The sequence below is a fragment of the Pseudochaenichthys georgianus genome, chromosome 20 (assembly GCF_902827115.2).
Source record: "Pseudochaenichthys georgianus chromosome 20, fPseGeo1.2, whole genome shotgun sequence".
Classification (NCBI taxonomy): Eukaryota; Metazoa; Chordata; class Actinopteri; order Perciformes; family Channichthyidae; genus Pseudochaenichthys; species Pseudochaenichthys georgianus.
The window spans coordinates 5,370,049-5,390,192 of record NC_047522.1 but is presented as its reverse complement, the minus strand read 5'-3'; the positions used below and the strand labels follow the sequence as shown (position 1 = coordinate 5,390,192).

The window sequence follows — 20,144 nt, the reverse complement described above, 5'->3', positions numbered from 1 at the left end:
GTTGGCGTTTGATACGAGTCTGCTGCCCCCCACTCTCCCCCCCTCCCCACCTGAATTCCCTTGGATCTCATCAAGGGCTTTCTTCTACATGTATTATTAGCTGGCTTGCTTTCTTGCCATCACCCTCGCTGCTTTAGAAAATATGAGAGCCACATTGAGGATGGGACAATTATACATTAGTTGTGGATGACATGTATCAATTCCGGATTTTTACATTAGATTGTGATGTAGTCATATCTGGACTTAGACTTTAGGAGTGTCTCAATGTATCAACTGCCTCATCTAAAAGAAGCTTGTTTATGAATAACACTGTCTTTAAACACATTTTAGTTTAACCCTGGCCATACTGCACTGCAACTGTCCTACTCTCAACAAAGCTTTAAAGTATTGATTTAATTATGCTTTTTCATGAAATTGATGGTTTTATGGGACTTGGGCTGGAATATTTCTTGTCGAGGCGTGAACAATTCTTTAATCCAGTCATGTTTGCTTTTCTCATCCAAATGTAAGCAAAAAAATTACTGCAAAATGTTGGAACTATTTCTTTAAACTGCTTGTCACAACACACGCTGCCGTACAATAAAGTGCAAGTGCTCTTTGGCTGTCAGTAATTCTACACTTTATTTTCAGCAATTTGTTCTAGTCTCAGCTGAATTAAGTATGTCCTGCTAATAATTCTAATTAGCTGCACTAATGTCCCCCTCCCCCCCTCCCCCCTCCTCTAAGTACTCCCTCTGGTGTGCAATTGACGTTGGGACTATTCAGCCCTGCAATACATCTCAGTCTGAATGATAGCAGGACCTTTAGGTGCTGTTTAGACGAGAACGCAAAAGGTTGTATCCGCTACTTTTCTCTTTCGTATAGCCCGTTCGTTCACACGAGGCCGTAGGCCGGAGACGCTGAAACGGACCCCGCAAACGATAACGGGTCCCAAGGCTCAGTGTGTACGCCCTATACCAGGGGTATTCAACTACAATTAAACGAGGTCCAGTTAGAGAAAATCTCCCCATGCAAAGGTCCGGAACATCAAAATGTCTAAGTTGCTTTAAGAATTAGTGTGATATATATTGAAGTAGCATTCAAAACCAACAATATTTATTGTCAATTGACATTGAACTATACAGATATACAGTAAAATACTGTGGATATGTGTAATGTTCCTCTCAGGCTGCATTTAAAAATAAAATAGAGAAAATAAATAAAATAGCTTTTGAAAATGTGTGCATCTCAAAAGTGCTTAATTTTAGATATGTAAAATAAAGTGTAGCAGCAGCTTGAGTGTCCCTTTCTCTTTGTTAACCGTTTCACATCATGACCTAACAGTTTCAGCCGATTATAGAACATCTTTACACATCATAACAATTGAAGAGTTTCAAAGTTTCTCTTTCTTTCCCTCTTATATTGCAGTCCCTCACTCGCTTTTTTTTGTTCAGTGCGAGAATTGAGCTCGAGCTTGTTTAAATCTGGTTTAAATCTGGGCTGAAATGGTGTCAAGGCCATTCTCATACACACATGCAGGTGCTGCTGTAGGCGGCGGTTAAAATAGAATCACTGCTTTTGGTGTATTTTGTGGCAGAAGTACAGCGCCACTTACAGGCCCGGCATATGTACTACAGCGTCTCCAGCGCTTTCGAGCGGTCTCGTGTGAACGGAATACTTTTTTGATATCCTATTCGGTTCGCTTGCGTTTTGTGTGTGTTTGCGTGTAAATGGGGTCTTAGCCACTTCTAATGGTGAGAGCAGTGTTACTTTGCAGGGCATCACAATAAATGCAGACATTATCTTTCTAAAGTCTACTAAATGTAACCAAAACTCTTTAAATATTTGTCATTGTTTAGTCAGCAAGGTGTGAAAGCTGCCCATGTAACCAGCTCATCATTCTGCCATTGACAAATGTATTTTAAACTCATCCTTATTGTACTATAAGTTCTCCTTCCTTCATGTCAGCTGCCACCATCAATAGAATATTTTAACAATGAAAAACAAACATCTTTGTGTTTACAAAGAGCAAACCGCCAAATGTAGATCAGTTGACAAATTCAAGAGGAATCATATTTCCAGCTTTTACCCCGGTGTTAATGATATAACGGAGCGAAACCTGGCTCCAGCCCCTGGTTCATCGCTCCTGACTCCTTTGAACCTGCGGAAGTGCTTTTGGGGAACAGGTCATAAAAGCCAACGTGTGTCTATATGTGTGTCGGTGTGTGTGACTGTGTCTCACTGTGTATCCGGGTGCCATGTGGCAGCGAGCGACTCGGCTTTGCTCTGCCAAGAGATAAGAACACAGGGTAAGCCGCTCGCTGTGCCAGCCTACTGGATTTCACCTCTGAATCGTCTTTGTTGGAAGTTGTTGGGCTGCTCTTTCTAAAGTGACAACAATTCTTGCAGAACGCCATATTGACTTTATATGCTGTTCCTGCTCAATGTAGGAACCTATTTGAAATAGATTATCAATGGCAAAGCACATGAAAGGGAATAGTCAAAGTTAAATCCTGCAAGAGCTAGAAACTGAAACGTTGTTGAAGCATTGTTCATGGAGGATATTCTCACATGGTGATTAGGAGTGTTAGCAGCTGATCTAATTGTTTCGATTATGTAAATACTGTTACATCTTAAGAGCTCCATATTATCATAGCACTTCAAAGATTATGTGAGAGATGCTGTTTAATCCACTGTGTTATTGCAGATCAGTGTAAAGTGGAGTAAAGAGACACTGCTCCTGAAGTGAAGGTGTTACCCCCTAAACGCACCAGAAGCGTCTGCGCTGCGGCTGCGCTGCGGCTGCGCTGCGGCTGCGGCTGCGCCACGCTGCGACCTCCTCCTGCGACCTAACACACCAGGCGCGCTGCGCCGCGGCTCGAAGCATCCCAGAAGCTCCTCGCCGCAAGGAATTTCTAAAATATAGGATGAATCCTATTTTGGCGCGGCGCAGGCAGGAAGTGATGAAAATCACCTTGTTGTCTGCTTTGTTGGTTGAGGGGGTGCACCCAACACCGGCTCCTTCTCCTCCCCCCCACCACCGTCTTTCAAGTAGGAGAATACATGCCAGCGTTCTCCTCCAGTTTACAGGCACTGTAAATTATATATATATACAATAATTATGATGATGAATGCATATCTTTTTACCACTAAAATACAGCAACACATCTTTGATTCATGTCGTTTATAACTGGAATAGTACAATTATTATTAACTGTGTCTGTAGTCTACAACACAACAACATAGGAAATAACAACAATAAACACGATTTAAACAGACACAAACATAAACCATTTAACTACGTAGCCTACTACTTGTAGAAGTACAAATGTCCAGGAAATATTCCAAAATCAACAACAACTGCGAGGCTGCACACACGACGCTCCGCTTCCGCAACGTTTTGAAACGCGCCTGGTGTGTTAGGTCGCAGGAGGAGGTCGTAGCGTGGCGCAGCGCGGCGCAGACGCTCCTGGTGCAGACGCTCCTGGTGCGTTTAGGGGGTTAGACTGTCGTGCTGACTGGATGCATGTCTTGCAGAAGATTTCTGCCAATGAAATGTTGCAAACAGGTCTGCAACGACAGGGCCGAGCCAGCTGGGAAGTGTAGGCGGTTTCTGGCATATGGCTAACGTTGCTCACAGGCTTTTACCTCACCGGTACGTACCCTTGTTAGGCTGCCTTTTTAACTTGTTTCAAGTGTGCAGAACTGAGATGATTCCAGTGGTAATCCGGTGTTTTATATTGCCGGACAAAGGGGTCATTAACCTCATAGTGTCTTGTGTGTGTGTGGCTGGGGGCAGAGGAGAGAGTCCTCCAACTGTCTTACTGCCATGTTAATAGTATGCCATACGTATGATGACTGGTTAATGTTGTGGTACGTAAATATTACAGCCCTGGTACTGCTTCCTTGGTAATGGAGGGGTTGTTAATATTCTCCTTAAAGAACACTGGCAGTAAGCTATAAGGCTTTTTGTCGTGAAGGAGGTAAGATGCTTTCAGCACAGCTGCTATACCTGTGTTGTCTAAGGTTTACTAATTGGCAACCGCTCTGTTAGAGAGACAGATTCCACTAGGTGACCTCTGTGGGTCGGTATCTGTGGTTGAAGAAGCACATTGTGAGACCGCAAACAAATGGGCTTCTCACACCTTGGTTCATTGGCTGGGGCTCGTTATCCGAATGCTTTAATTCCCCCGCTCCACTCCTGGTAAAAGCGTACTCAGGCTGAAACATTTCAATGTAATGACCTGCTCTCGATGTACAAAGATTGATTTGGAAAATTATCTATTTTTTGGGATTTTTTTTAATGTTGCTCCAGAAGTACGCTTGAAGTATTTATTCATAACGTACCTTGTTGTTCCTCCCCAACTGCCATGACTTTCCCTGAAGCGCTTACAGTAGATATGAAAATTAAAATGTCCCCGGTTTTCAGCTACTGTACACTGAACGAGTGTTTATACCTTTGTTTTATAATTGCTCGCGGCACAGTCCTTGTTTTTTACCTTTTATTACAGGGACATTTTAAGTTATACCTTATGAATATTCAGCACAGAAACTTTTACATAAAGGCCTAGTAGAAATACAATATATGTTGGATTGACAGCCACGAAACACCCTCCCCCTCCTCCCAAAACCATGTCTTTTCAAATCCCTTCTGGACACCGGCTGGCTGCCTCCAGCATAACAATTTAAATCCCACCTGATAATTCCTCTTGTCACACTGACAGCTGTCATCAAGTCAGCCGTGTTCCCTGTTTAGTTTGCTTTTCAAATTAGCAAGTGGATATCCTCACATTGGTCTTTGTTTTTCCTCTTCTGAAACGGAAAAATACACCCTCAGGGAATGCAACCGGAGCGAGTTTTGTTCCTGTTGCTGAGAATTGACAAGCGGTTTGATTTGGCATTTGCTGCCACAATTATTATAGTTCAGAGTCTTTCAGTTCAGATTTGTCTGGAAGATATTTGGTACCTTTGTTGTGAAGTGAACACGGGACACACTTCCTGCTGCCATATTTGAATGTATAATTTCATTATAGAAATTACAAAAACCTTTCAATGTTATTCTGAAACACAACCCAGTGAGTTGTGAAGGAGCAAGGGCAACACTGATGTAGGTCAGGGAGGCAGGTGTATGTTTGTATTCCCAAGATTATAAATAAAAACAGCCTTGTAAAGTATCTTGGAACCAAGTTGTTAACCTAAGCACATATGCCGTATCAGCATCTGTTCAGCAGCAAAATACTCGCAGGCAAGTATCATCTCATACCTCAGCTGCATGTAAAATGCAAAAGAATCATTACGTTGAATTACACCAACATTATGGCAATGACTCAGGCTTATTGTCAGCCATAAAACAGCATAAGTAGAGCCTGTGGAGCAATCAGCTAATGTTCTGAAAGCAACAAACAATAATATTTAATCGGCTGACAGAGCTGCAGTGCTGAGGCGTGCCAACACATAAACACTAACCCCCAACCAGAGCAACGTGTTTCAGTTGTAACAGCAACCATGTTTTTGGTTGTTCATAATGCTATAGTTGAAAGGCTAACTGGATGTACAGCACGTCATATGTAGTGGTGATGCTAGTACAAGCCAAAGCTGGGCATTTGGACGAGTGTGGCTCGTGTGAGGCTGGCTGAGGTGAGGAGCAGACCTGCCTGAATTATTGAGATCCAGCCTGGCTGCTGATCACACCCTTCCTCCTCCCCCGGGTGAGAGTTTCTGCTGTGAGGAGACTCTGGTTGAGGTAAATACACAAACCTGTCCATCTCCCTCTTTCCCTGCTTTTCTTTTTCCATAAAAAGCTTTGGGATTTTATTCAAATGCAGGCTTTTCACAAGCTTAGCTTCTATTTCACCAGAATGTTAGGAACCTAGCATTGCTCGTCATTGCTCTTTCCCACCTGTTTTCCTCCACATCTGAATTCCTCCTGAGTACACACACACAACCTTTTAACCTCTCGCAGGAACACTAAGCTTTCGGAATCCAATCAGGTTGTCCCTTAGACCTGGTTCATCCCTGCAAGTCAAATTAAGAGCCATGTGAGAAAGAGCTGAAGATTGAACTAGTAACACTGCAGTTATAACCCTTACATATTTAGACTCAAATAGGCTATATAAATGTTAACAATAGACTTCAAGGCCTTTACGGTTACGAAGGATACCTGTACACAGTGACCTTTACTGCTCCCACATAAAAGTGCTTAGCTCCGATTAGAGCCATTTGATTTCTTGTACAGTACAAGCCCAATGCACAATATACTTTCACCCGCTTGTCATCCTCTATTCAAGCAGTCTTCAGACGGAAACAAACAAAGCTCACCAAAGCCTGCTCTCTCACTTGAAACTACAGTGGAAAAACTCTCTTTATTTGAAGTCTGGCTCTGTAATGTGGCATCAGAACTTACTGTCTGCAAGTTACATTGACAGATTCTAATTAGGTAACGTTTCCACACTGCACCACAGCTTGTTCTCACTGCTTTATTGATAATCAGGAGGTTTATTTATTCAGGTAGATTGGCTGTCATTTAAACTGGGAGGAGGTTTGGCAAGGCTGCTCTGTCTCTCTGCCAACAGACCCTCTCCAAGGGTTTACAGTATGCGTGTGTCTGTGTGTGAATAGGGCTTTGTTGTTGTCACATCTAGATTACGTGGATAATTTAATTGTGTTCGATAAATATAAGGGAAGTCTATCGGACACAATTTAGACATAATGACATCAAAACCTTTGTCTTTATGGACCTGGCGCCCCAAAGTACTGCGAAAAAGTTGTGAAGAACAACATTGTATCAAAACATTATTATTAGAAATCATGTAACACTGCACTGCAGCCAAGAGCAAAGGTACACAAAGGTACCGGGAAAGAACTGTCCAGATGCTAGACAGACACACACACACACACACACACACACACACACACACACACACACACACACACACACACACACACGCACGCACGCACGCACACACACACACACACGCACACACGCACGCACGCACACACACACACACACACACACATTTTTCAGACCCAGGTAGTGGTCTGATATTGCCACAGAGATTAGATTTATAAGGAAGACTGAATTACAGCCAGCATTCATCCTGCCAATACTGTTGACTCAGAGGAAATACCCCGCAGTGATATGCATTAACGTTATTTTTTCCGCCACTGCTCCAGTGATTCCTTATTTACGATGAAATAAAGCGTCAGTTTGAGTGGTATTGACATTGCCGATCCCTGTCGCATCATAAAGAGCTGCTGTTGTTTGCTCTCCATTCCGATAATGTGTCTCGTTTATTGATGTTGTTTTAGTATTTTATTCCTTACATACAAAAAGCTTGTTAAACCAACTACTAAACTGTATACTTTTGTATGCATCATTCCCTTTGGCATCGCTTTTCCTTGCCGCCTCTCCCCGGCAGCGTGCTCTCCCTCGCCAGTATCAAAACTAGGCCAGCCGAACGGGGTAGACACAGAAAATGTTCCAGTGTAGTTTAAATGAGAGATAAAGGCTAAAGTCAAACAGGCGGTGGCGGGGCATCGTCGCCGATTCCCCGAGTTGCATCCGAAGAGCTGTCGAGGCGTTCGCTCCCTGCCATGTTTAGAGTGGTGACTGAGCATTTGTAACACCTCCGCCCATGGCTTCCACAACTCTGTCACGTCAGAAGAAATCAATTTGAGAGAGAAGTAAAGGAGAAGGCAGTAGAGGGGAGACGCAGAGAAGCACACAGGAGTAGAACGAGGGATATATTTCTGCTTGGCGAGAAGGAGTTTGAGACATTGCTGGGGCTGGAAACAAAGGCTGCACCCTGGTCTCACTATGCTGTGTTATTGTTGTCAGTCACAGGCAAGAAAGTCTTGCCTCGGCTGGTGGTGTTTGGACAGGGGTGATACAGGATAGCTGAACAGGAAGCCAATGAACAGAAAGCATGTTGAGGGGTGGATCAGTGGTCCTGGGTGGAGGGCCTGGGAATCAAACAACCATGGTGTTTATATATATATATATACAAATATATACACTGGTATGAATAAAAACCAGCAGACTATACAAATAAAAAATTTTTTTTTGCCATTCATCAAAGCATACAAACAAGAATATGTGGAACAATGGTTAATTGAACGTGTTATATATCCATCTTCTTGTGAACATACAGAGTTTACAGTACACTAATGAATTACTCCGTTTGTGTTAGCTATTACTTTATGGCTCATTGAACATTGTAGGAATATTATTTCTAGAAAAAACCTCCTCTTTTCAATATGTACCTTGTGTTTTAATCCCAAAGTTTGCACAATGATATCCCAGAATCTCCCTTATTAAGCAAGCCTTATAGCGTTAGAAATGCAAGGTGAAATCTAACTTGCACAAATGTAGTTGTATGCACATATCCTTGTAGGAGTTCATAAATATTCAAGTACTAAAATAGGACATGGGAACCTGCAGTCAGCACTGTTCTCTTTTATTTTACCACACTCTACAAAAAAACACCTAACACCTCTACAAACAAGAGGGCTTTATTATCTGTCCCAGATCAAATACTAACTGCTGATTGAAGTTATTGTATGTATATTACAAGCTTAATAAAAGGCTGGAGATGATGTATATCAAGGATATCTATCTTTACAAGGAGAATATTCTTGATTGCCGCAATTCTTCTGTTACTTTAGCTGTGAAATAATAAAAAAAAAAAAAGCCAATGATGTTCGGCACACTGTCTCCCCAGAGTCACTGTCACTCTTGATTAAGCCATTCTGATTTTGTTCGAGTGTCTGTCAAGACATAAGACATGTCTGACATCTACCAGTCTGCTCTAACTTAGTGTGACTTCTCTCTTGTATGGCTACTAGCTACAGTACCTGCTCTGCAGATCAAATATGGTGAAACTGATTAAAGTTATAATTGCAACGGTGTTCTTTCTTTTTATCATGATCCCATATTACAGCCTGGCACTGTGTGTGTCTTGAGGGTAGATGTAAACTCACTACCTTGAGTTAGGGACTATCCTAAAATGGCTTTAAAGTTATATGATTTATGTCCCTCTAATTTCCATTCAAATCTGACCAACTTGACCAACTCTTCCTACAGTATGGCATGTGCAGCCTACTCAGCTAACATTATGTTATTTAACCCTGCTAATATTCCTATGTTGATTTAGAGTTACAGGAACCAACATGAAACCGACCACATTAAATACATCATGACATTAAACGCCACACAACACACACATACTGCTGCTGACTGCACACGTCCCTAATGAGCCCGCCCCTTTTATAGTCAACATATGTACATTGAGTATACCAATATATGTTAAATATGTAAGGTAATTTATAGTCCTATGAGTGTAAACAAAGAGTCTCTCCTCCCATATCCTTTTATTCCAGCTATTTTAAGCTTATGTTTTTTACTTAACGAGCACCGCCTGTGTGCAGCGATCACACGACCAACCACTGCATCTAATCCTTCTCTAAAGTGTGTTTCTGTATTTGGTGCCAGAAATGTACAGAAACTGCTCTGTGCGGTCTCTTAGGTTGAATCTCTTGGTTTAATTAATCACTAACAGAGTACTTAATTCATCTATAATTTTAGCAGAGTGGAGTTGATTAGTGTCGAGTTTCCCTCTGGCCCTGTTTAAGTTTTTGATTTCCTTTTCTGTTTTTTCCTCACTCTTCTCTCATCTTTTATAACGGCGGCTCATCAAGGGCTCAGGGACAATCAGCTGGCGGAGAACCCTTGACTCCCTTTTGAGGATTGTGATTACGATGGCGGCGGATACTCAAAGTTATTGTCGTGGAATCGAGTGGATCCACTTGTGTTTCATTGCTGGCTGCACGCTATTAGAGTCTTCCTTTCGTTTTCATTTGAAAGCCTCTTTTAGCCTGACGGGAGAAGATCAAGGGAAAACTGCGACAAGCTTTCCGAGAGTCAAGTGTCTCTCGCTTTCGTGCGATGTTTGTCGCTGGTATTGACACGTTTCTTTAACTCAGTTTTAATGATGTTTCATGATGCAGAATAACGTATTTTCAGAATAGCCACAGGATTAGTTCATGGTGTCAAACTGATACCTATGTTTTTGAATCCCTTGAGTTAGATTAATTCATTTCCATTGTGTTCTGTGGTTACAAGTAACTGCTGATCCTACTGAGTTATTAAGCTTTTTTATTTAATAATGTCGGATGTAATCTGAGTAAAAAGTCCAAAAATGAACTCATTTTATTCATTGTTGTAAGTATACTAAGCTGTCAAGGGTCATATAAATAGTGCCAAGTCGATGTATGTGTGTGAGTGTATGTGGGTATTTGTGTCCATATTTTTCTTAAGGGTTCTGTGTGACTAGCCTTTGAAATATATTTGAGTGTGTGTGTGCGCACGCCATCTTTGCCTGTCAGTGCGTTTGAGTGTCATGATTCTGAGAGCTTCCGAGAGAGGAAAAGGCCTGAGCTCTTTTTCCCAGGAGTCATCTGCCAATCACTTCCTCAGATTCAGTGGTAAGGGAAAAAATGGAGGGGAAAGAAGGAGACAGAGAAAGAAGAATACAGGAGGAAAAGAAGAAAGTCTCCCTGCAGAATGACTAAATAGACCTTCAGTGATCTGACGGAGAGGCCTGGAGCTGAATCCCAACTACGCTGTGCACAGTTAAATATCCACACTGGGAATGCCTAGCTTTACCACCCTATTGATTTTAATCATCTCTTAAAAGCTCTGACTTTAAGAAAATAAATCAAATAAGAGCCCCCTAAAGACTGCAGTAAAGAACAAAAAATCCGGAAGATGACCACTGATTGGATTTTGTTGACATCTCCAACACCTTTCGCTCCCTCATATCATGCTTATAGATTATTATAAGGTGCTGCATTCCCCCCCCCCCCCCTGCTGCTCTGGCTGCTGCTGACCGAGTCACGTAAGTGCTCATTAACACAAATAGATGCTCCGTGTTCTCACAGCGGAGCCAGTAATGAGGGCTGAAGCTCAATGATTGATTGATTGAGAAGGCTTCACGAGGATTGTGATTGCACTTATATGACTGGAAGAGATTTCAGAGCAAAAGAGTGTTTAATGGACACTACTCTTATGCTTATTCTTCAATAGCATTAGGCCAGATGAATTTGCATGGCAATAAGTATTAATTTCAATCACTAGTAATGAAGTTATGGTAATACAGTTGCATGCAAAATGTATTCTACTTCACAGACAGATGGTCTTTGATCCCTGGATGTATCTGTTGGGAGAGGATGAAACTAAAAAGAGAAATATACCTCAGACATCATGAAGGATAATCAAAAATCTAGCATATCAACATTGTAGTATCGTGTATGTTTTACCTCAGCATGTTGCAATTTCAAATGTATACTTACTGGTGCTAAGGCATGGTTAGTCCCACACATGATGACCACACCAATTATAGCTCAAATGTCCCTTTGTGTAATACTGCTTTCCCCACTGGCTTCACAAATGACCTAGCACTAATTTGTATGGTAGCCATATTGTTGGAGGCTGGTTGGGGATTGTATCCATGGGGAGGAAGCGGGGCAGTGAGGTCTGCCTCTCAGCTTGGTCAACCTGACAGTGATCCATATCTCTCTAGAGGGCTTCTATGTGGGGTGTATAGCATTATTACACCATTAAACAAACCTGTGAATGAAAGATTGGTGAGAGGCCTAGGAATGGCAGTGGGGGGTGGAGCGGCAGTGAAAGTGCGATATGACCTCGGCCACGTGACGTCAACCCCCAGGGGGTGTCTCAGCTAAAGGATGAGGGGTGGCTACAGGCGAGTCTTGTTCTCAAGTCTTAATGTACGGTGAAAAATTCTTCATGTTATCTGAGCAGACAGTTTGATTGAGAGATGTAGCATTGCAGCAGCCAGCCGATCGATTAGGCCCTGGTGTATTAGCTCACTGTGGAGAAATGTCATCTTAATAAACGATGAATGACACTTGTCTGGTGGAAAGATGGTGGAAAATCCCCATGATCCATTTCTGATGTTGCCGTCTAAAAATATATTTTAAGTTTTAATCTACAGAACACAATCTGCTGTGTTGAGCAGAGCATTTTTCATTGTAGTTTATGAGTCACCATTTTATTTAAGACGCATAATACATAATCCAAATGACCAGTTTGTGACAGCACTCAAACTAAATGTATGACTTTTAAACTTTTCTTTTTAAGTAACTTGTTAATTAATAATGCTATATTTTTTTTCTTGTAGAACTTTATAAAGGATGAGGCTTTCATTTCAAATGGTTCCCATGTTTCTGTTTCTATTTGTAATGAATGTTACTATCACTGGGTTTTCTTTAACTATTCATTATTGTTAGCATTGGAACTTCTGTATTAAGACAATATTGTCTAATTCGGTTTGCAACCAGAGGTCCTACCCCAGGAGTTACCTGTGAAGTGTCAGGGAGTTTAGAGGATTATAGCTAAGCTTGACTAATTTGAAACAATTTAAATACCTTTTTTATTTATTAGTCAAATGTTAGGGATATTGTACAGCGAGCATGTCATCATTGTGAAATGATCCCATTCAGGATTATCTGTGTCATTATCTTATCACATGACTACTTGTAAAAATCAATAATTGTTACACAAAGTAATGATTTTAAACATTATTCCTGAATGAAAATGGTCCTCCAGAGTATGTGTGTCACCTTTCAACTCTTTACATTGAGATCATGAGGTTTTTCAACACACAACACGATCTATGTACCCGGAAGTAAACGGTTAGCTTGCAAAGTATGCAAGGATGAAGTGAGTGGTACACTAACCGGTCGAGTTAACTGCCTGTGTTAAAGGTATGCTTACAGCCATCAACACCACTTGGCCGTAGATCTTGAAGTACTTTCCTCGCTCTCACAGACCATATCGCTTAAACAGGGTATATCGTCCTGTCCTCCAAACCATATCGTAGTGGTACCCAGTGGGGCTCGCACCGCCATATAAAAGATAATGGAATATAAAATTGTTTTTCTATCCTCTCGATGTGCCGAGGCTGCGTGCTGAAGGCTTTCCCCACCATTGTCTTTAGGCTCATGAATCTTCTCAATCGCCTCCACTGATCGCGATGAACGCAACACGAGGACATTCACACACCGTCTCGCCTCATAACCCCCCCTCAGCCGACTGGGCGGCCCTTACCGCGGTACTTAAGGTGGTTGAACTGTGCGGCGAGTTGCTTTAGATCACTATTGTATTGTATTTCCCCCGCTGGTGCCACAAAACAGCATCCGCTGGACACTTTGAGCTGTCTGCTAGCGGTCCATATCCGGCTGCTGAGGGCTGGTGGAGCACCAACACCCTTTGAATATCCGTGTCTGTGTGGATGAGCAACACATTTCATAGCTAGACAAACTTAATAGGTTTGATTCTAACTATGTCTCAATTCATTTACGTTATCAACCAACATACTCAATTCACAATGCTTTTAGCAATCCTCCTTTAGCAATTATTGATCGCATTTGTTGTCACTTATTAATGTAAGAAAGAGTGTGTTAAAAAAATCAGGGTTTCATTTTCAACCCATTCCTTAAACTCATTATAATCCTTAATTTATGTTCCTGCTTTCACTGTTTTAACCTTAGGCTAACTGCAAAAAAAAGTAGTTATGTAAAAAATCTGTATCAAAACCTAAGAAAATCTATGCAAAAAAAGATGTCCCATGTGAGACAGTTGGAAAGCTGGTGTGTGTTTGGGTGCGTGTGTGTGTGTTTGTGTGTGTGTGATTTCAGGTTCCCTGTTGCCTTGTTGACCACCATCCAGGCCGACCTCTGGCCGACCCTGAGCCATTTGAAAATATGATTGTAATCCTTGTGAGGATTTGGCCTGGGTGTCTATTACCAGTGTAATCTGTCACACTGGCATCCAATATTCATTCCACGTCCAGGTTAAGCCCCTCTTTCTGTCTGCACCACCCAGCACCATCTGAGGGAGAGGGAGCGGGGGGTGGGGGGGGGGGTCCAGTGAAGGCGTTGGCACGACTGGAGCGAGAGAGAGGGTTTGAAATTGAGAGAGCACTGCTTCAATCAAGCCCCTGGGTCGGGGGGGAGAAATCTATTGTGGAACACAAGGTCTCATTAATGCAGCAGGGATAGCTTTAACCCCTACACACCGCGCCTCAGACACAAACACACACACACACACACACACACGCCTTGCTGAGGAAAGAGAGGTAGAAATGGATAGATGTAAGGTAGGGATTATGCAAGTCTGGGGAAAAGGTGGGAGGAAATCTATACTGTTGATGCAATGACATTTTTACACTCGTGATACAAAGTTGTAAATGTATGTCGCAAAATATAGAAATGACAAAATGTGTGTATTTATTTAAAACTGAACTATATAGCAGGATTTAAGTAATTTAAAGTAATTTTCCCTGTTGAGGATTAATAAAGTATATCTTCTTCTTCGTCTTACTGTCCTGTAAGAAGAAGGAATATTGATGAAGTTATACAGTACTTATCAATTGTGACGAGGGTATATTATTGGTAGCCTTTCAAGAAGTTAGCTGACCTTTCCAGGGTCGAGTGTGCATCTTGTACAATGCATGCTGGGATGTATCCACTCATAGAAAGATGGACGCTGTCTCTGTGATGTCACTTAGTTTTCTGAAAAAAGCAAAGTTGCCAATTGAGGGACATTTTTATATAGGTTTTTATTTTGTTCAACATCGGAGGTTTGTTCAAATGTTGAATGGTTTTAATAATTAAAACATTTGAATGGTTAATGGAGATCCAAATGCAGCCGATGACCTTAAATCTTAATGATTAATCTCTATGGCACTTGTAAACACAAGCCTAACATAAAACTCAATATTGTTAGGTCAGACGTTTTAAGATACAAAGGATAAGAGTGGGAGTGTGATTTGGAAACGATTTGAATTTATTTCCAATAAAACTGTCGCGCAGAGCATGTTCCTTCCCCAACAAGCAAAGGCTGGAGCATGCGGCGAGGAAGCAATTTGTTGTTCTCATTAGGAGTTCCTGGGCTCTGGTATTGATATGTGTTTAGAGATAAACTCCCCCAATCACTCTCCATCTGTCTTCTCTCCAATGCTACAATAACAGCAAAAGCAGGATTTCATGTGGGTGTTGTCGGTTGGATGGATCCGTTGTTTGCCTGCATTGTGTGGGTCCAAATTGCATATGAATAAACAAAACATAATGTTTAATTTCTGGAGCTATCTTGAATCAGAAGGAACAGCAGCAGAGAGGGCCGTTCCTAAATGTGTTGCGCTGCAGCATCCACACTGAGTCAATTGACAAAGAAGGATGATTGCGGAATTTCTACATAAAATACATTTCTGAGCACAGTCTGGTAATATTTGGCGACAGTTTAAAAGTATTAGATCTTAGGCACACTTATCACTTTTAAAATGTAATGTACAAGTGCGAGAAATGGAGAAAGAAGAACAAAGGAGGGGAAAGGCAGATAGAGCTTTGCTATCTGGGTTACAAGTCCAAGACATCTGTCACACAAACGAGTTTTGTTTGATTGGTGAGAGCCCATCTATCTCGAAGGCTTGTCGGCAGTTAGCAAATTTATATTCCCCCTTGTCCCGTCTTCCATCAGCGCTTATGGTTTTTCCGGGCCGAGACTGTCAGCCACCGTGGTCATATCTTATTTTAAACCTAGAAACAGTCAAAAACTGGGTAACTTATCTTCACTTCTTTTGATATGGTCACCGTTATCTACTTTTCACGGATCACAACTTCGACCTCTGTTTCTGATTGTTGTTGCCAATACGATAACTGGTGGAAAATAACACCCCACCCCCTTAGATGATCAACTTTATACATTAAGGTTTATTCTTGGGTTCAACCATCCCTAAACACGCACAAAAGAAAACATAGCAGCATGGTATCGATGCCAATAATGTAGTTATTCACATTTTGTAGTCAAGTAATAAGTCATACAGAAAATTGAGAATTTGCATACAAGTAAGAATAATAAAAGTGCTGTTACCTATTTAATTAAAGGATAAGTCAAGAAGATACAGCAGTGGAACATGTTTTCTAATGGTTCATTAATTGTAGCAGTTGCAGAGACAAAATAAAATATAAAAAAACTGAAATACGCAGCTGGAAACAGCCCCTTGATTTACAAATGTTGTTGTGTTTTTAAATTGCTTTGGACAAGTAATATGAAGGCAAATTAGTCTGTAACATGTCTAATAGCCTTGTTCAGGAGTGAAGCAAGAGGAAACCACTTCCCTGTGACCTCAACGCTACAAATAGTGCTTGTCTGTGGCGTGCAGCTGAATGGAATTAGTCTAATTTATTATCCTCAACGTCGCTGCATTGTCGAATTTTTATTTCTCTCGCCGGGCTGGTTAAAATTAGGCTGAACAGTTCGACAATAATGGGGACAACACCCAAGGAATTTAGAGCAGCTCCCGAAGATGTTGTAAAATCCGACAACAACCACGATCATGTTGATTTTACATGAGTACCCACCTGCACACACACACACACACACACACACACACACACACACACACACACACACACACACACACACACACACACACACACACACACACACACACACACACACACACACACACACACACACACACACACACACACACACACACACACACACACTCTATCTCACTGCATCACAATGCTAATAATCGGATTAAGCCTCTGTGTTTTAGGTGGGTCGTGGACATCTCTATTAGCACCCATTTAGCGTGACCTCTCCGCTCCAGCAACCTCAGCGCTGGCTTTGTAATCCGCGAAGGCTATCCCCCATCCTGGCCATTTATCATCACACTAGGATTAATAGAAACATCTTTTGTAATTACAGAAATGCTGCGTTGCCATGCCGGGTGCTGTCAATTACTTTAATGTGGGCCAAACCATTAATCGGCTGACGGACCTCAGCGGCGCCCTGTAGTACAATACAGAAATCTGCCATTGATTGTGCATGAGGCCGTACTCAGCGTTTCATCTCCTTTCTCTTCTGACCAGCGAGGTTATTGATCTTCATAAAGGCAGGATTGTGTCGTTAGGCAAGAAGCAGAGGAGACAGTAATGAACGCTTTGTAACCTGTGTGTTCGGGGCAGAGTTGGACAAATGGCCGAGGTTGCCAGGTGCAACACGCAGCACTTTTTCAGCTGCTCGGCCACAGCGATCGATAGGGATACATCTCTGTCTGATTACAGAGATGTGCTGGCAGTTTGTGTGTGTGGGTGTTACAGTAATAGCTGATCACTGTATCTGCCGGATTCAGACATAACGGTACTAAAAGCTTAACCTCCGACCGAATAAACCTGCTCACATAAAGACATACAGCATGTGGTGTTTTCTTGCCTTTAATTTTCAAGGCTATTGCTCAGAGGTTTCTGAGTATTATGGGTTGATGGAGGCGTAGGTGCATCTCCTGTAAGCTGTGATGGAAAGTATCTTTTAGTATATTTTCCTAATGTACTGTACTGACATGTAATTTTAAAATATGATCTTTATACATTTCCCAAACAGTATATAAATTACCTAAAATTAGCCCAACCTGAATTTGCAACAGCAATACAAATCTTTACGTATTTTGACATCTGTAGTAGTCAAATAATATATTATACAACAATATTATTTACCGGCATCATCCTGCTAGTATTTTTTTACTTTTGATACTTTGAGTCCACCTGTACATTAATGCAGCATGGTTAAAAGTGTGATTTTAGTGAAATATTAATTACTTCTACTTGTAGTGAAGTATATTTTGACATTAAGGTATTCTTGCTTTCCAGGAGTGTTATAAGAATTAAACAAATACAGTAGAAAAATCTGCACGAAAAAGGGTCAGGCGCTCGAGCAGAATTAATTGCATTGATTGAATTATAATTGTCTCGTTTAATAGGATTACCTGCAGAAAAAGGGGAAGTGCTTAAGTGCATGTGAGTAGGAGTAAGTCAGTGGGTGTGGTAGAAATACAGTATACTTAATCATAATAATGGGGGAATTAAAAGCAACATAACTTCCTCTCTCCCCCAAGTCTACACTTGTGCTCTGATCAGAGTGCTCCGCCGTTGTTGAATAACGGTTTTAGGTCTCCCTCGATAAATGCACATTTCCAACAAGCCTCAGACACACAGTGAGCCCTCCTGCATGCCAAGTGTGTTTGTTGGAGATGTGCTCACCCCCTAAGCAGGCATAACTGTCTCATATGAGTTATTACACATCTGTCTGTAGATACATGGCGCACCAGATGCTGCAGTTAATGGCACACCTAACCCCCCACCATGAGGTGGTACACTAAAACCAAAATGGAATTTTCCACTGCCACTCTGCTTTCTTCCGCCGTGTCCTCGCTGCCACCGCTGTCCAGAGCCGGGAGAAGCCTGTAGGGGACGGTCCAGACAGGATATTAATGAGCCCCTCCGACAGTCACAGGCCCTGACAGAGCCCTGTTTCATTGTCACCTTGCCTTGGAGGATGAGAAAAAACTTGCGAAGCTTATTAGCCGAATGGAGCTGTTTCTCCCTCTAACCCACTCAATCTCTGCCTCAACGCTTCATTAGACTGTCTTACATCAGAGGCCTGATCCTCTCCCTGGATCCTCACTACATTGCCACACTCACACAGCCACACACAGGGTGACATCTCCCACCTAATCAAGTAGTGGATTATCTTGTCCTGATAAATTGGCGCTTGTAGCACTTGAAAGGTCCTCGTGGAGGAGTGCCTCCTCCCCCTGACAACTAGATGAAGCCCCCAGGGAGCAAGGAGAGAACATTGGCTTGTAATGATTTGTGGTAAATCGGACAAATGTTTTTGGAAATATCTCTTTCAAGCAAACAGCTTGAAGAATCTAAAAAAAAGCTTGCAGTAAAACTCTAAAAAACACAATTTATATTAGGAAACAAGGCATTAAAATATAACTCTTTAATTAAAGAAGTTATGATGAAAACGATTACATGGTCTACAAGGTTTAGGTCAACGGTTTGGAGGCGTCAATGTCCTCAGTGTTACTGAATCAAGTGGGAAAACGTCAATAAGACACAAGAACACAGATCCAGTCTGAACAGATACTTGAAGAGCCAATGAGATCACTCGGTTATTTATCTAATGTGATGAGTTTACTATTTAATTTATGCCCACACTTTCTTTTTTTTTCAACATTAGAATTCTGCACCAACATCTTAATTTCAGGACTGGGAAGTGTGACATTTGTAGTGACAGGATGTAACAATGCAACAGAGAGGAAGCACTCTAATGACAGTGACAATTAACTGAGTTAAACATTGGTGTTGGCAGGTTCTTCAAAGATTGATACATAGCTACGTGGCTTTTGATTATTTATATGTGACTGCACACTATGCCCAGCAGAGCATGGATATGCACATGATCCCTACATTGTGACGTAACAATCTGACTGAAAATAACCTTTTTGCTTGTTTTTTGCAAAGACTAACAACATGTCTTCTTCCTTCTCTGTTTTGCTCTCACTATAGGAGAACCCCTACATGTGTAACAATGAATGTGACGCCAACACAGAGGAACTGGCCCACCCTCCAAAGCTCATGTTTGACATCGAGGGCCGTAATCCCACTACTTTCTGGCAGTCCACATCTTGGCAGAAGTACCCAAAGGCCCTTCTAGTAAACATCACGCTATCATGGAACAAGACCATCGAGCTGACTGATGACATCGTCCTCACCTTTGAGTCGGGCCGGCCCGAGCAGATGGTCCTAGAAAAGTCTCTGGATTATGGAAGAACCTGGCAGCCGTACCAGTTCTATGCCACTGACTGTCTGGACGCCTTCACCATGGAGCCCAAGACGGTGCAGGACCTGACTCAGCACACACTGCTGGACATCATCTGCACAGAGGACTACTCACGAGGGTACGTGTGGAAGTATGACAAAACGGTGCGCTTTGAGATCAAGGACCGCTTTGCGCTGTTTGCTGGGCCCCGACTCCACAACATGGCTTCGCTTTATGGCCAACTGGACACCACCAAGAATCTGCGGGACTTCTTCACCATCACAGACCTGAGAATCCGTCTGCTGCGGCCTGCCACAGGAGCTACCATGGTGGACGAGGACAAACTGACCAGATACTTCTACGCCATTTCTGACATCAAAGTCCATGGCAGGTAAGACTTGAGTTCTTCTGATCATGCCAAGAGCAAAGCAGGCAAAACAAGCAATTTGGCTCCACGGTTTCAGACAGC

The 20,144-nt window shown here is 42.1% G+C and overlaps 1 protein-coding gene across 9 annotated transcripts in view; it reads left to right on the top strand.

Moving 5' to 3' along the window:
- The window catches only part of ntng1a (netrin g1a), a 92,974-nt gene that overhangs the window by 23,679 nt on the left and 49,151 nt on the right, over positions 1-20,144 (top strand). For all 9 annotated transcript variants that reach the window (XM_034108309.1, XM_034108316.1, XM_034108312.1 and 6 more), the window contains exon 3: positions 19,423-20,066. In XM_034108309.1, coding sequence (XP_033964200.1) covers positions 19,423-20,066 — 644 coding nt within the window. The remainder of the gene's footprint in view (positions 1-19,422; positions 20,067-20,144) is intronic.